At 31.7% G+C, this 16673-nt stretch overlaps 1 protein-coding gene across 4 annotated transcripts; it reads left to right on the top strand.

Annotated features, from left to right (window-relative positions):
• Positions 1 to 2938: 2938 nt before the first annotated feature.
• Positions 2939 to 15919, top strand: LOC106867267 (putative RNA-binding protein Luc7-like 1). 4 transcript variants are annotated; one of them, XM_014912093.2, is made up of 10 exons: positions 2943 to 3266; positions 6663 to 6720; positions 8917 to 9011; positions 10188 to 10263; positions 10728 to 10826; positions 11862 to 11972; positions 14008 to 14151; positions 14666 to 14842; positions 14926 to 15110; positions 15335 to 15919. In XM_014912093.2, the coding sequence occupies exons 5-10, from the start codon at positions 10731 to 10733 to the stop codon at positions 15429 to 15431; spliced, it is 810 nt and encodes a 269-aa protein (XP_014767579.1). In that variant the 5' UTR covers positions 2943 to 3266; positions 6663 to 6720; positions 8917 to 9011; positions 10188 to 10263; positions 10728 to 10730; the 3' UTR covers positions 15432 to 15919. The 4 variants fall into 4 exon arrangements, with proteins under 4 accessions (XP_014767578.1, XP_014767579.1, XP_014767580.1 ...); XM_014912094.2 differs by lacking the exon at positions 10188 to 10263 and having other exon boundaries at positions 2944 to 3266; XM_014912092.2 differs by lacking the exons at positions 6663 to 6720; positions 10188 to 10263 and having other exon boundaries at positions 2939 to 3266.
• The last annotated feature ends 754 nt before the right edge of the window (positions 15920 to 16673 follow it).

Below are 16673 nucleotides of genomic sequence, written 5' to 3' on the forward strand. Positions count from 1 at the left end.
ATATATATCTATACATATACGTGTACATATACATATCTCTCTCTTTCTCTCTCTCTGTATATATATATATATATATATATATATATACACACACACCATTAAAGTGAAAGTATCTGTCATTACAGTATGGAAATGTGATTGTTTCAGTTAGTGGAATAGTTTCATTTTTAAAGTGAAAGTATTTGACATGAGTGTTTTTGTTTCACTTTTGACACATAATACTTAAATAGTGGAGGAGATATGTTGCCGTGGGCTCGAACTCTGCAAGAAGTTAAAAAATTTTTTTTGACTAAAACACAACCGGAACCCTAAGTAAGACATGTGTAAAATTTAAATGAAATTGGTTGTCTAGTTCTCGAGTTTTAGGGAAACACACATACACACAGACAGACACACATTCTCATTTTTATATATATAGATAGATGACGGGATGATGAAAAGTTCCTGGCTTTGGGTAAAAGAAAATACAGGAGAATCAGTTAATTATGATTTTATTCAACATATTTCTCTCTCAGATTTACACACTTATTACAGCAGTCTTTCTGTTTTTCTAAGCTCTATAAAAGAACTTGGAAGGTTGGGCCTCCAACTAGGTCTTTCACTATACCATTAAAGCCAGGAACTTTATAGCACCCTCTTGTTTAATGTCTATTTTTCCATGCTTGCATGGATCTGACTGAGTTTATTTGAAGATTTCTTATGACCAGTTGCCCTTCTTGCTACTAACCTTTACCTATTTCCAAGCAAGGTGATATTTCCCCATGATCAGACATGTTTTTACAGAATTGGAGGTGAACAAACAAAACACATACATTGAGTATGTGTTTGGTAATATTTAAACACTGGCGCAGCTTCTAATTCATATTTGTATTTCCTCTTATGTATGCATCACCAGGGCATACCAGCAAATGGTTTTTACACTATTTGTATAAATAGTAATGGACTGGCGATTCAGTTCACGTACATGATGTAGAGAAGCCACAAAAATAGCAAAACACTAATGTCCATTGAGAAGTTGTGTCACTTATCTATGAATTTCAGGTGTTTTAACAGCCGGTGCTTTGGGGGAGTCATCTCCACTGTGCTAAATCGCAGCCTACTGGCAAACTAGCAAAGCACATATATTGAGTATGTGTTTGATAACAGACCAGCCACAACTATCTTTATTTAATTACTCTACTGCTCTACAACTTAGAGTACGCTTCTCTTTCGGATTAATGATTTACTGAGGACCTATATATATCTATCTATCTATATATATATATACAAATGTACTTCCACACAGTTTCTGCCTATGAAATTCATCCACAAGACTATTTATTGGTTGGCTTGCGCTACACAGTAGAAGACACTTGCCCAAGGTTCCACACAGTGGAATTGAACTCAAAACCACATGGTTGCAAAGCGTGTCTCTTAACTTCCTAACTATATCTGGGAATTTCATCAAAAGTAAATATCGTGGATTGCATGGGACTTAGAGCAGTCTCTTCTAAACTTACTTGGAGTTTACTAGGTATTATTTCAACAAACAAGATGTATGGGCGATTTTTCTGTGAAATGAATACTGTGGTTTACCGTGTAATTGTGTAGCAATTCTTTAACTCTTTATTTTGTCGTCCACCATTATACGTACATAAACCGAAAGATTGCTTTTTTTTTTTAATTCATGAAAATATACTATAGTTATTTCTAGGCATGACAAAAAAAGATCTTGAAAGATGATATTGAATATTTTATGCTGCTAAGAAGCTACATTTTACCCCAAAATAAACTTCTACTAAACGGATATTCGATAAGAAATGACATGTTCGTAAAGAAGGCATAGCAATTTTGTGATTTCCGTTTAGTAACTCAAATCCTGAGTGCAACCTATTCTCGGTAATTTCCGGTAAAATTCGTATAATATCAAATTATATCTAAACTCATATTGTAAAATGATTCTTCTATATTGTAAAATTTTATGCAATAATTGGGTTTAAAACAATGAAAAAATTGCTTGTCTGATTTTCATTTGATTCCTAATTTTTTCCACTTCCCGTATTTGAATAAAGTATATAGTGATTATGTATCTTAATTTAGAAGTCTTTAAATTAAACTATTTTATAATCTGTCTCATTGCTTACATAGTAATTATATATTCTGATTTAGAAGTACTTATCTATTCTTTTGCTGCTTTTAGTATAAATATCGCTATTATATGGTTAGTCTCTTATTAAGCATTTGGTTGATAAGTTCAAATTCAGCCCATATTAAAAGCGTTCCAAGCGTGACTATCCTGTCTTTATATAGGAATCATCACATTTTTTGGTGTTCCTTAACATTTTCTATTCCCTATTATACGGTAATCTCTTACAATTAAATATTTGGTTTAGTTCCTAATTCAACCCTCATGAAAGGCGTTCCACGCGTGACCATCCTGTCTTATATATATATTTGAGCTATTACCTTGTTTAGTGTTCCTTAACATTTTTTTATTCCCTATCATATAGTAATTCTCTCAATATTTGATTGTTATTTAGTTCAAATTCAGCTCCAATAAAAAGCGTTCCAACCGTGACATTCCCGTCTTTTGTCAATTACCGTTTGGTATTCCTTGGCGTTTTGTATTCCCTAATTAAATATTTGGTAGTTATTTCATTTTCAGATCACACTGATCAGATGTTCCATTAGTGACGACAATCTTTTCAACATAGTCACATGTTATTGAGAGAAATTTTGGCTGCTTATATTTCAGCAGGTCGAGCGACCGCGTAAAGTTCATTAAATATCTATTTCTAATAATATAACAAGGTGATTTACCAAAATTTAATTCTGAAGACGAGAAACAATTAAAATTCAATCTAAATATATAAATATGATAATCACCACCAAACCAAAAAATTAACGTTTCGGTATTTCCCGTTATTTGTTGAAACCACCAATTCCGGTAGTCGTTCGGTTGAACTCGGCAATGTCCGTCGAATCAGTTTGAATGCATTAAGTTTCCTGGTTGGACGCTTCAACTGTTTTTAGTTGCCGCTACAAACGTCATCCAAAACGTCGCACTATTATTTCAGCAGGCAGACATCAGTGAAGAGAAATACATATATACGAGTAGTAAACCGTCTTTGGTTGATTCACAATCAACAGTTTCTTTCAATCCAGTCTTAGGATAGAGAGAGAGAGAGAGAGAGAGAGGTAGAGATCTATTTCAAAGGAAGCGAAAATGTCGGCTCACGATCAGATTCGTGCTATGCTCGATGAATTAATGGGCACAGGTCGAGATGGTAAGTAAAAAACATGAACATGAAACAAAAAAAAAATCCTTGCGAAATTTTTATAAAAAAAAAAAAATAATTAATTTTCCTTCTCTTGTCTTCAGTTTTTCGTCTCTTTCTTCCCTCCACGCAAGCTCTTTTACTTGTTTCAGTTCTTTTGACTGCGGCCATGCTGGAGCACCGCCTTTTTTAGTCGTGCAAATCGACCCCGGGACTTATTCTTTGTAAGCCTAGTACTTATTCTATCAGTCTCTCTTTTTGCCGAACCGCTAAGTTACGGGGACGTAAACACACCAGCATCGGTTGTCGAGCGATGTTGGGGGTAAAAAACACAAGCACACACGCATATATATACATATATACGACGGATTCTTTCAGTTTCCGTCTACTAAATCCCCTCAAAAGGCTTTGGTCGACTCGAGGCTATAGTAGAAGACACTTGCCCAAGGTGTCACGCAGTGGGACTGAACCCGGAATCATGTGGTTGGTAAGCAACCTACTTACCATACAACCACTCCTGCGCCTATATTATATTTTTAAAACCATTTTCCCCCCCAAATCAACGAAGGAGAGAAAAAAATCATATCGAAATCTCCAAATATCAAAATAATTTTGTTACTAATTTTGAAAAAAAAATCTAACTCGAGAAATTTGAACTAAAGTCGCCTTTTTTTCATCTTCAAAAATTGTGTAAATATATTTTTGGTAATTATAAAAAAGCTGTATCGATGTCGGTGTTTGGATGATGTTTGTTCGTTCGTTGATTTTTGTCTGCTAATATAAGTATGAATGTGTAAATTTTTTCCCCTACCCCTTGTACATATATGTATGTAATATATATATATATATATATATATATATATATGAAAGAAAGACTTGGAATATGAGACATTGAAATCTCTCTGTCTGTTGAAAAATTTTGGCAGTGACGAACGGCCATATTGAGTCGTTTTTACTCTTGTTCAGAATCAAACGCAAAGCAAATTCAGTTAAATAACACCAGACTATCCTCGTTTATAGCATTATTTTTGTATGTTTTAACTATTCTCTCAATCATCGACATTTTATTGCTAATGTTCCCCCTATTTACGTTGAGATTTATTTTCATATTCTTACTATCTGCGCTAAATTCTGGTTAATTGCATTTCTGGTTTCTTCTAATTAAAAAAGGATAATCATCGGTGAATGACTACGTGTCACTCAGTTGTTTCTACAATGGATTTTATTGATGAATTTTTAATTTGAAATAGCAAAACACCTCGAAATAATTTAGCTGACGGGTCAAACTCGTATATATATATTTTCAATTATGATTTTTTAAATTTAGACCTGCGTGTCACTCAAGGATCTAAAAAGCTGGTTAAGATATTTATCTCACACATCTTTATATGTCACAGTCCTCCTTGACGAACTTATTGATATTAAATTAATGTGATTTTTGGGTTTCGATTTTTTATTGAAATAAAAGTATGTTCAAACTCCCGAAGATAAAAAGAACGACAACAAAAAAACAACTGTCGAATATGTTCCACTTAATTGATAGTGCTTAATTGTCATATTTCCATTGTATTTTCTGTTTGCTTTGTTCTCAATAATTGACTAATTATAACAATAATGCTGTTAATGGATCGTTGCGTTATTTTTTTCTGGTGTTTTTCTTTTTAAGTTTCCTAATTATTTTCTTTTGTGCAATTGAATAATGGCGTAGTATTTGGAATCTGGTGTTTTGGTCGATATAGTTTGAAGACAGCTAACCTCTTATATTTATATATATATATATGTATGTATATAAAAAAAACTGGAAACCTATATAAATTATAATTGTCAGTTGCATTTACAGCAAGCTTATATTGTTTTATTAGATACATACAACTGGTCTTTTTAGCAACTGCAGCACCCCTTTACGTCTTCATCATGTAATAACCCCTCCTCTCCATCACTTGGCAGTGAAAGTAGTTAAGAAAGAACACCATTCGTTTTTGCGTCTTTTTACACTGCAGAAAGAAGATCCCTTTTTCTTGGTCGTCAGACCACAGTCTTCTCGGTTTCACATTCTTACAATATTTTTTAGTATTTTTAAAAAATTCTGTTTATTATTATAAGGGTAAAAATTGGTTCAGAAACCAAATGGTAGTCTAGTTTTAAACAGCTACAATGATAATGGATTATATATCTCGTTGGTTTAGGACGAATTGCTGACCTGATTTTCTCTTACACACAGACACACACACACACACACGTAATTTCCTGTAATTGCTTATAGGTAATCGGTTTGCGACTAGAAGTCAAAAGGCAGAAAATAGAATGTGCATTATTTATTAAAGCTTCATTGCGATAGGAAATTTTCCCAAGTACGTCATCGGAATAAAATATCTTAAGTGCATTTCATTGTGTAAGGTTCCTTTGTAGAGGCAGTCGTCAGCAAGCTTAATCGGATCCGTTTTTATTATATTACACTGAGAAGTTAAGCACTAAAATAAAATAAGATTTTTTTAAAAATCCACATATATAAGATCAACACTATGTCCAGTAGTGTCTATTATATATTAATAAAACTGCATTATGTAATGTATTTGAATGTTCCATTGTTAGAATAATAAAATAACTTGAAAATCGGATAAATCATATTAGTAAATATTTCATTTAAAGGTATGATGAGATATCAATTAGATCTTTAGTGTCTGAATTGCATTTCATAAAAATTTGATCGTGTATATATTATATATATTGATCTGTGAAGTATATAGATTTCTTTCATATTTTCTGGAAATTGCAATTTTATCTTATGAAATATAACAGTATAAGTTGACATTGAGTTAGCATTATGAAAATAAGCAAGTTTTTTTTTTCATGTTTAATTCTAAATTGTGAATTGCCAATTGTTCCTGCTTCAGATTTAAGGGTTTTGTTGCTTCCTTTTCGAAAGTTTTAAGAATACAAAATGGCTGAATTAAGTCCTTGGCAGAAAAATGGTTGGTGAAAATACTTTGTTGAATTGTTGCTGGAATAATTTCTGCTAGTAATGCTGCTGAAAAATCTTTAGGTTGTAGCAAATACTGATTTTTATTTTAACCAGAGGTATTGAAATATTGCTATTTTACAAAATGTTGGTGATTTGTTCAAGTATTGAACAAACCTCTTAGGGTTGAGGACTTCAAGTATATAAATAGTACCTATTATTATATTCATATGAATATATAAATGTTTTTACTTTTAAGTAGCTTTTTCTTTTTTTTTTTAACACTTTATACACAAATACTGCTTTTTTTTTTTTTTTTAATTAATGACATTTGGCTTGATTTTCTAGTGTGGATTTCTTAGATTTTAGGTATGTATTTGTATAAAGTTGCTGCCAAAATTCTGCCTGAATACCTTATTTATTAATGTCAATCCCTATTTTTAAAGGGGAGAATGTTATGTGGTGTTATCAAGTCAATATTGCAAAGCTGGTGAACCCCAAGCCGTGAGTTCAATTTCCTAACTATTTCCAGAGGATCCTTGTTTGCATTATTTCCAAGTAATCACTGTCATGCTACTACTGCTACTACCTCTTCTACTGTGTTGGTCCAACAAACTGGTCTTTATTATGAGTGTAAATTTTTTTTGTTTGTAATTTGGCATGTAATGTATATTGTCAAATTAATTTTTCTCCTTGATAAATAATTGCTGTTTATATTTGTAATTGGCTCTGGCTATTTTAACAAGAGAGAAAAACATTATTAGGTAATTTGTTTTAATTATAATTTGTAAGTGAAATAATGCTAATTTTTATGTAGTTAGTTGTTTTCTTTTGTTTAAAAAAAAGGGAAGCAATGAGCTGGAAATCTTTTTTCAGATGAGGGCTCAGGTTGAGGCCACACCATCATACCCTGGCGGCAATAGGTGGGGATTTTGCTGTTGCAAAAATGGATTAATCGCAGTGTGTATTTAATGTATATACTCAGTGGAGATTGCACATAGTTACTGTGTGCAATGTTTTGACTTTTTTAATACATATTTTTAAAATAAATTATAACTATTTTAGACTGACATTTTACATCATAAAATTCATTTAAATTTCTGCTTACATTTTAACCAGTAACTTTTTGATAATTTAGGAATATTTCATTTGCATAAATTTTAATGCCATTAAAAATACTTGAGATAGTGATTTCACTCTAAAATATATAACCCTTCTCAATGTTTTAACTTACTGATGGAATATAATTTTAAAAAAAGGGTTTGTATTATATAGAAACACACCCAGTTCTACTTTACAACTAGAATAGTTAAAATTAGATCCTTCCAAGGTTATCATTTACTATTTAAAAACATTGATCATAGGAATCACTCTATTACTGAACAATTAGTTGTTTTTTTTTTCCTATTAACTTCAATTTCCAAATATACTGTAGCTTTGTTGAATATATTGTTAGTTTACTTATGCTATGGTAGATTAATCATGAATTTATGCTATAAAACTCTAGCTGTTGTATGATGAATGCTGAAGAAAGCATGGTGTCCTGATCAAGTTCTGGTAAGTTTGCACAATAACATGTCAATGTCATCATGATATGGATACAAAAGCAGTTTTCAAAATAATCTGCTTTAACTCTTTCATTGCTTTTCCCCCTTCATCTTTTCATAACTACCCTCATTATTTTATTGTGCTGACATTTTGCTACAGGCTAGTAGTATTGATGATCAACAGATTTTGAATGAATGCTCCTGTTTGCTTACCTGGTTACTTAAATCTGTCATACTTTTGGGAAGCTTACGTAAGTGTAACCTTAGTCTGTTTTTCCCACCCCAAATGTGTCAGCACCCCATGCCACTTAAATTTTTTTTTTTTTAATCTCTTTTCATGAAACTTAGCTTTGGTTAGTGCCTCATTTCTTCAGCAATATAAAATGGAAGAGTTAAAGCAAGTATTTTTATTCCTTGTAAATGGACTTGTTCTGCAGTATGAACATTAGAAATCAAAAAGATTCCACAGGTTGCTACAAGGCAGGATTTCAAACCAGTGATTTGATAAGTACTTTTTAAATCTTTGTGTGCTCACATCAAGGAAATCAAAATTATATGGATTGATTTTTTTTTTTTTTTTTTCTATTTTTCTCAATTTATATTTTGGTATTCCTAGATTTTCTCTTAAACTTTTTTGCCTTGCAAAACTTTGTGGAACCTTTTTATCCTCTATTAAAAAAAAAGAAAAAGAAAAAAAGTAACAAAGTCCTCGAGTTGATAATTCTTAGATAGTACATTAATTTATCTTTCTACAGCAATTTATAGTTTTGTCATTAAAGGAAATGCAAGCAAGATGTTTGCTTTCACATTCTTGAAAACTCTCTATATATGTATTCTCATTAGTTTTTACATCTTTCTCTCATGCTCACATGGGTTTGGTCACAACCCTTAATTGTTTTTCAAGTAAGGGATCTCTTATTTCATATATGTCTTTAAAGGCACAAATATATTTCTTCTGACTAGATGTCAGATGTCTTTCAAAAAATAAACAAGCTAATCAGAATTGTAATGATATCGATTCCATAAAACAAAAAAAGAGGTCTTTGTTATTTTCTTTTTGTTTTTTTTAATAGTAAAAAAAAGATACCCTTTGCAATAAAATGCTTTATCGTTATTGTTACTGAGAAGTTTGGCTATGCTGGATTGCTTTTAGGGGAAAACAACAAGTACAAGGTGAAGTTTGATGATCCTCGGGTATGTAAGAGTTTCCTGCTTGGCTGCTGCCCCCATGACATACTCTCGAGCACGGTGAGTTTCTCTTAAATATTTACTAATAAGGCTGAGCAAAATGATTTCTTCATGCTGATTTTGGTACGTAGTTGGCTTGATAGTGTGTATTCTTTAGGGGCTCATTTTCGGGATTTTCAATTTTAATAAACTACAACTATATATGTAGATATCAGATTTAAGTTACAAATACTTTGTAACTATTGTATGGTAAATTTTACAGTTTAGCTTTTACAAGAAATTAAGTGGATGACACATAGTCACAGAAAATTATAAGCATATGTGTATGTAGTCTTCATAAACTTTTTGGTTTTAACTTAAATTTCATGTGCTATGCCAGATATATATGGCGTTATTTTCTTGAACTGAATCTTCAGCCGCTTTTTGATTTCCAGTTAGAGCTGTTGCAGTTATGTGACTAATGCCTTTGCAATGATACTCATTACTTAATTATCATTTGGCATATTCTAAAAGTTGCAGTATTGTAGCTGTGAAATCATAGATTTATCTATGCTGTTTTATTATAAAAACAGAATGGTTGAACATTTGTGAAAAGATATTTAGAACTATCTATTAGAATATAAAAGCATTGTTTTTCTAATAACTGAATGCTTAGTAATGTTATGTCTAAGAGTATTAGTTGTTTAACATACAATTTTAGGCCAAATGTCCTTGAAAGGCTTTTGACAATGCTTACTTAAAAAATCCTCATTGTTAGCAATAGAGAAAGCAGTTTGTAATTTCATTAGTTAACGTGCTGTATTAGAACAACTAAACTTAGAAGTGTTAAGTACTAGGTGTAATTCAGTACTACGTCTTTGTTAGATGACACTTTTTTTTCTTTTAGGGTTTTCATGCATGGCAAGGGCATCTGGTCAGTCTACACTGCAAACATTTTGACTAATTAAAATTGTTACAGTCAGATGTAATTACAAATTGATAATGAAGAATTGACTGATTGTTTTCAAAATGATGCGGCAACTATCGATCTTGTATAGTGTGCTGCTGTTATTTTTTCTAATTTGACAAGTTTCTAGTTAATATAGATAGCTATAAATTCAGTCATTGTGTTGATACATTAGAACTATCTAATATTGTTTCCATCTCTTGCTGCCAGCTGCTAAGTCATGCTGGGAAACCCTATTATATGTTTACATTCTCGATCATTGGAACAGGGTTGCTTTGTCTTCATTTCAGTAAACCATTGCTACAGGTTTGATGGAGTCTTCTTGGTACTAGCAAATTGCTATTAAATCAGTGCTTTTTACTACATGTGAGTAGCACTATCAACTGTTTTTGTGATGATAGTTTGGGATTAGCTTTGGCTTGTAAGTTGACTGGTTTGGTTGGGTGGGAGGGTGTAACAAAAACAAAATGCCCACTGACTATATATATATTATATATATTTGCTTTGGATCTGCAAGTACAGTTTTAAGAATTTTTTTTTTCATGCATGGTTTCAGCAATAGAATTTGTCCCCCCAACACACGTCAGAAAATCACAACTCACTACTTCACATTTTTTTTTTCTCTCCACTTTGTCTATTGGGTTACATCAGGGAATAAGTAATGTGAAGAACATTCTAGTTGGATTACTGGTACTGAAGGTGCTTTAGAAGAGAAGAAAATATTTTTTTAGTACATTTTGAATTGATTCAACAGCAGATATTCTAGTTTTTTTTTATTTTTTGAATCGTGGATAATTTTAATCAGTTAATTGTATTTTTATCTCTTGCAGCGCATGGATTTAGGAGAATGTCCTAAAATACATGATTTAGCCCTCAGAGCTGACTATGAACAAGCAACCAAAGGAAAAGACTATTATTATGACATTGATGTGAGTAAAGCTATGTTTTTATTTTAACACTTATCTTAGATGCTTCAAATTATCACCTAGTTGCTAACTGGATTGATAATAAGGGTACTAATCTCAGGACCTTGTGCACACAAAACAAAATATCTAATTTTAAACCTAAAGCATTGGCTTTTGTTTCTTGTCTTTAAACAGTGATCTCTGGGTTGGCCTTCCTTTTCCAAACTCTTTATTTTTGGCTATCTGTCATAGCTTAGAAGGCACTTACAGGTTTCTCTATCTCAAAGGAGGAATCTTATCTGAACTTGCTAGCTACTGATCTATCACTTGCACTTCTGACAATCATAATAAACTATTTCATCATGTTGAGTCTTTTCCCCGGTGGTTACCAATATTGTTTTCATAAGTCTAGCTCTGCTAGAAATCTTCATATCACAGCTAGTGATTTCAAGAACTTACCTAAAAGTATTGTTGCTTTTGATATTAGCAAAGCCTTTCCACATGTCTGATGTAATCACCTTAGCAAAGCTGTTTGTCTGTAGGCTGTACTTGAGTATGTCAATAGGATTTTCTCCAACTTGCATTCTATCTTCAGCAGTTGTTAGTCTAGTCCTTCTCTACACCAATAGCTCACTATAGTGTTATTCCAGTGAAACACTCCATGCAACAATGCCTAGTTTTTGATGGAACAGGAACTACTTCAGCTCCAAACAGATGTTGATTCTTTGCAAACTATAAGTGCCTTTCTCTCTAGAACACTTGTCAAACATGTCTGGGACAATAACTCCTTTATACATTCTATGATCCTGTCCAGATAACAAAAACTGACCAATTAGAAAGCTCACTAGCACAATGATAAATTGTATCCTTCCACTTGTTTCTAAATGTCATTCAAACCTGTCTCCCAATAATTGGAGCTCTTTGGTGCTCCCATTTTTCTTCAGAAATTTTAAGTTAAATATTGAATCTCACCAAAATAAAAAAATTTTTTTTGAAAGAAAGCAAAATTGTGATTCTTCTTCTCATGCAAAAACATGTCTATATTTTATATTTCTTTAGGCTATGGAACATCTTCAGTCGTTTATTGCTGAATGTGACAGAAAAACAGAACTTGCAAAACGACGGTTGAAAGAAACCCAAGAAGAGCTTAGTGAAGAAGCAAACCAGAAGGTAAGTGTTTACTGATAGTTAGCTTTTTAATCCCTATCACTTATTTTCTTTTGCAACCCCTTAAATCACTAAAACAGTTGGGTCTGGAGTCGTTTCTTAAAATGGGAGGACAAGCATTATATAATGCCTAAATTTCTCAAATATTGGAGAAACAATCTATACATAATTTCATCTGGCAATTTCTACAAAAAAAAACATCTTAGTTCTTTAGGTTCTTTCTTTTTTTATATAAACTGGCCAGTAGGTGTGGTGGAGTGAGGGTTCATGCTACAGGGAGAAATATTTTAAAGAGTTTCATTTCTAATTTTGTGTTTGTTTTGAAAAGAAATAATTTGTGGGATGATGTCATAAAACATTTACATTTTTCAGAAATTTTTTTTGTGTGTGTGTATTAGGAGTATATTATTTAATTTTAGAAAATGTGTAGAAAGGGAAGTGTTGAGGGTGACACATAGCTAATGTATATTAAAATTGTATGTCAAGTTACAAATAACAATTGTAAAATGTTTTTTGGTTAGTCAGTATAAGAGACTTTCTGTGGCAGCTAAATAATTTTATAAAGAAGGGTACAATCATGGTTAGCTGTTAACCTTAGCAAGGAGAAGGCTTGCTATCTAAGCTTGACAGTCATTTTTGAGAAAAAAAGGCAAACAGGAATGGCAGCAAACTCAAATGGGTGCTTTTGGAAGTTTTCTTTTCTGAGCAATTTTTATTCCTTGGTACTATTAACTTTCCACTGGATTTGTGTGAAACAGCTTTATGATTATCACTGAGGCTACTGTTACTGCTATCTCTGTTATCATTGATAGTCATTCTTCAAGACAACATATTCTTTTCTTTATTGTTTATCCAGTCATTTGGCTGATGTGTCTTATGTAGAAAAGTGAAGCATCAAGAATGAAGAAATGTAAATGAACTGAAGCAAACTCTTCTAGCTAACTGAAGGCATGAAATAATGGACATTTTTAGAACCAAAATTAATTGATGTGCAGGCTTAGGCAAAAGTGGTCATATTGATATTGCAATTTTTAGGCAAAGTCCTGATGATGAGGAAAGATAGAAATTCTTTTAAATAAACAGAATTTCTACAAACATTTAAGAACATATTTCACAACATATCTTTATAGATTGTATTTATGAACTTGAGTCCCTCCATAAAATTCCTCAAAATATGGTTTTGGCCCATTACTGGTAATACATAAGTACAAAAGCATCAAGCCACCACTTGTATCTTGCAATATTATCAAATGCCATTTTTACATTTGCAACTGCTTCAGATTCTACTAAAAATTCAGTCATTACAACCATAATACATAATAGATTGACATTTCAATTGATTGAGAAAGCATTGAACATTTAATTTGCACTTGTTTTGCCATTAATATGAAATTGCTTATTACATGCATTTCTTATAATTATAGAGGCTTCTTTGTTACAAGAATGTAATTGGGTCATTATAATGCAAAATATGTTTCTTCAGAAGTGCAGACTATAAATATAATGGTCCTTAATCTATACTCTCAATTTGTGATGGCTTGTTTGTAGGCCCTTTAAACGTTCAAAGATTTTCATTAAAATTTTTGAAGTTATTACTGCTACTAAATGATTTTATTCTGAAAAAGAATTTTTTTTTAAATCATTGGAAATGAGATAATTGAGGTTAGAATTTCTCAATAGAATGTGAAAATTATCTTAATAAACTAAATTTTGATGTTGAAGCACAAATGGCTGGGTTCCTACATTGCCTGATAATGTTGTTTGTTGAAATTGTCATATGTCCCCTCCAACACTTTGATCTTAGATCCTCTGCCTGTGTTTGGCTTAATGGTCAACTGTAAAATGATAGCAGGAATAACAGCACACTTGAAGAATAAAACTTTCAAAAATATTTCTTTCTATAAAACCAGTGCAATGGTATTTTAATCTCGTGAATTGAGTTAAAAGGTTAGGTCATAATTGTAAAATACATAATGTTGATTGCAGATGTGAATGTCCATCTAAAATAAGAGTTCATTTGTCATATTTTTATTTCTAGGCTGAAATTATTCATCAACTTGGTGAACAAATTGGTACTAAATTAGCAAAAGCTGAGACTGTTGGAGCTGAAGGACATGTAAATGAATCTCTAAAATTGATGGAAGAAGTAGAAGAGTTAAAAAAACAAAAAGGACAAGCTGAGGTAATATTTCATGATTGGATTTTTTTTTTTAATGTTTTATTTCTTTTAGTAAGATTTTCAAACATTGAGATATTCAATTTGTAAAGTTTTAATCAAATCAGTGGTAACATTTAATTGAATAATTTAATAATAAATTTATAACATCCAAATTGAACACAGAATAATAAATTACCTTGGTAGACATTGAAACTGAATCCAAATATCTTTGGAAAATTCAGTTTGTACTGATTGAGGAGTGCACTTCAACATGTTATGTTGCAGCATTAGGACTTATTGATAACTTATAGGTCATTACATAAACAAGCATACTTGCTTTTTATTGATTTGTTTGTTCATAAATTTATTTCACATTAAGAGCAAGTAATTTTTTTCTGGTGAGCTGAAAAAGCTTTACTGTAACACTTAAATGAGTTAAATGTAACTAGGAGTAAAGGTATTCAGATTAGGACCAATTAGTTAATGTAAGTTTTTAGAACAGTATTTGTTTGTGATGTAAATATTATTTTCTTTACAGATTGAATATAGAAATTCAATGCCAGCTTCCAGCTATCAACAACAGAAACTCCGTGTTTGTGAAGTATGTTCAGCTTATTTGGGTATCCATGATAATGATAGACGGCTTGCAGATCATTTTGGAGGCAAATTACATCTTGGCTTCATCACAATTAGAGAAAAATTAGAAGATCTCAAGGTAATCAGTGATTTAATTATTCTGTCAATCTCTTGAATTTAATTTGTATTCCTCTTTCTTTAATCATTTTGCAATTTCTTCAGAAAAGCGTTGCTGAAAGAAGAGCTCAGAGGGAGAAGGAACGAGAAGAACGTCGTAAAAGAGAACAAGAAAAAATAGGTGACAGGGAAAAGGAAAAACGAAAGAGCCGCAGTCCTAGCCGAAATCATCGCAGTAGCAGAAGTCATAGCAGAGATAGAAGGAAACGGTCTCGGAGTCGTAGTCGAAGGTCAGTATTGGTTATTGCTTTTAGAAAAATATAAATTGCTTAAATTACTTGCAGATGCCTTTCACGTAGAAAATGAAGTTTCTGTTGATATCATATAACAAAGAGCTTCAAAAATTAAATTTTACTTAGGCCAATGGCTAATATTTTCTTGCTGTTTTTATTTTTCATTTCCTCCGTTGTATATAATTAGATTTATTGTTATATTGTAATTCTTTATCTTTCAGATCTTGCAAACGTTCCCGATCTCGGTCTCATTCTCGACGTTCAGGATCTCGTTCAAAGCGCTCACGGTCTCGTTCTCGATCTAGATACTCGAGGTGAAATAGTGCTTTGATGTGAGAATTTGTACATACTGTCTTTAACTGAAAACTTAAGATCTCGGTAAGGGAGGCTGCATGGTTAAAAAAAAACAAAAGTGGAAGACAAGGAGATAATAAAAATACTAAGTTCAGAATGTCTGGTCACATTTTGCTATTATAGGCTTCCACTGGACTTTGCTAGTTAAGACTTTTTATTAAAGATTTATATATCTTAATAAACTTGGTTGATAAAAACTGATTTTATTTAATATATTTTCCCCCTACAAAGTCAAATCTCTTTTACTGGAAAAGTCTCTTGCTTTCAGATTTGACATCATTCACATGAGGAGGTTTGCTTGAAAATTTATAACAGTTAAAGTATTAGATCATAAAGAATTGGCAGGTGAACAACTCGATGTCAAGTGACATTGTATTTAAGGATAGATTTAAGTGTAGCCCTTAAGTTGTATAGTTTTGTTTAAATTTCTAAATAAAATTGTTGACAATTGACTTGGTCTGGAATGGTTCAATAAATTTGCTCTTTATATAAAAACATTAGTAAATCCACTTGTTTTCATTCACAAATTGTTCATACCAGTATTCTATGGTTGTCTTAGGTGACATTTTCAGATGAGTTTCATAGTGCTTTCAGATTAACAGGAGATTGAATCTAATATTTTATTAGTTTCATTAGAAATATAGAGCTTGTGCATTGTAAATAAGGTCTGTCAATTCTGGCCCAAGTCTATAATAGGTAGCCTTTTTCAAACATAAAACATTTGTAAACTTTTTCTCAAGTTAAAAAGTTAACCTTCATGAAATTAGAAAGATATATTACATTGAGCTCAGTACAAGACTTGTTTATTTTGAGTCGAGGTTAGTTAAAAATGAAATGCCTTCCGTAGATTAATGAATTTTTTGGTAGTTTGATTGTGATTCAGTTTAATTTTCTTTTAAATGTCAGATTATAAAATTGAAAATTCAGCTTCTTTATCCATTTGTAAAACAAATCTGCTCCACTTTGTGAGGAGCAAAAAAGTAAAGGCTGACAAATTTGTATAAATAAAATGTAGCATTTTATTGAATAACATCAAAATTCTATTCTTAAAACCTTCACAAGAATAGAATTTTGTAGGGGTTAAAAGAAATAAGTATAAAGCAAATACCTTCAACAGTGATAGGTATTTACATGAATTTAGTTTAACAGCAAAGTAAATAAGGGAAGGGGACAGAGGTGAAGGTGGTAAATTCTAGGCTGCAATCA

Source organism: Octopus bimaculoides, chromosome 9, assembly GCF_001194135.2.
Source record: "Octopus bimaculoides isolate UCB-OBI-ISO-001 chromosome 9, ASM119413v2, whole genome shotgun sequence".
NCBI classification, from domain to species: domain Eukaryota; kingdom Metazoa; phylum Mollusca; class Cephalopoda; order Octopoda; family Octopodidae; genus Octopus; species Octopus bimaculoides.

Bases quoted from the DNA above. Each gene is read 5' to 3' on its own strand.
- LOC106867267 (XM_014912092.2), top strand. From the start codon at position 3,206: ATGTCGGCTCACGATCAGATTCGTGCTATGCTCGATGAATTAATGGGC. The intron at 3,267-8,916 runs GTAAGTAAAAAA...GATTGCTTTTAG, and splicing joins AATGGGCACAGGTCGAGATG to GGGAAAACAACAAGTACAAG. The intron at 10,827-11,861 runs GTGAGTAAAGCT...ATATTTCTTTAG, and splicing joins ACTATTATTATGACATTGAT to GCTATGGAACATCTTCAGTC.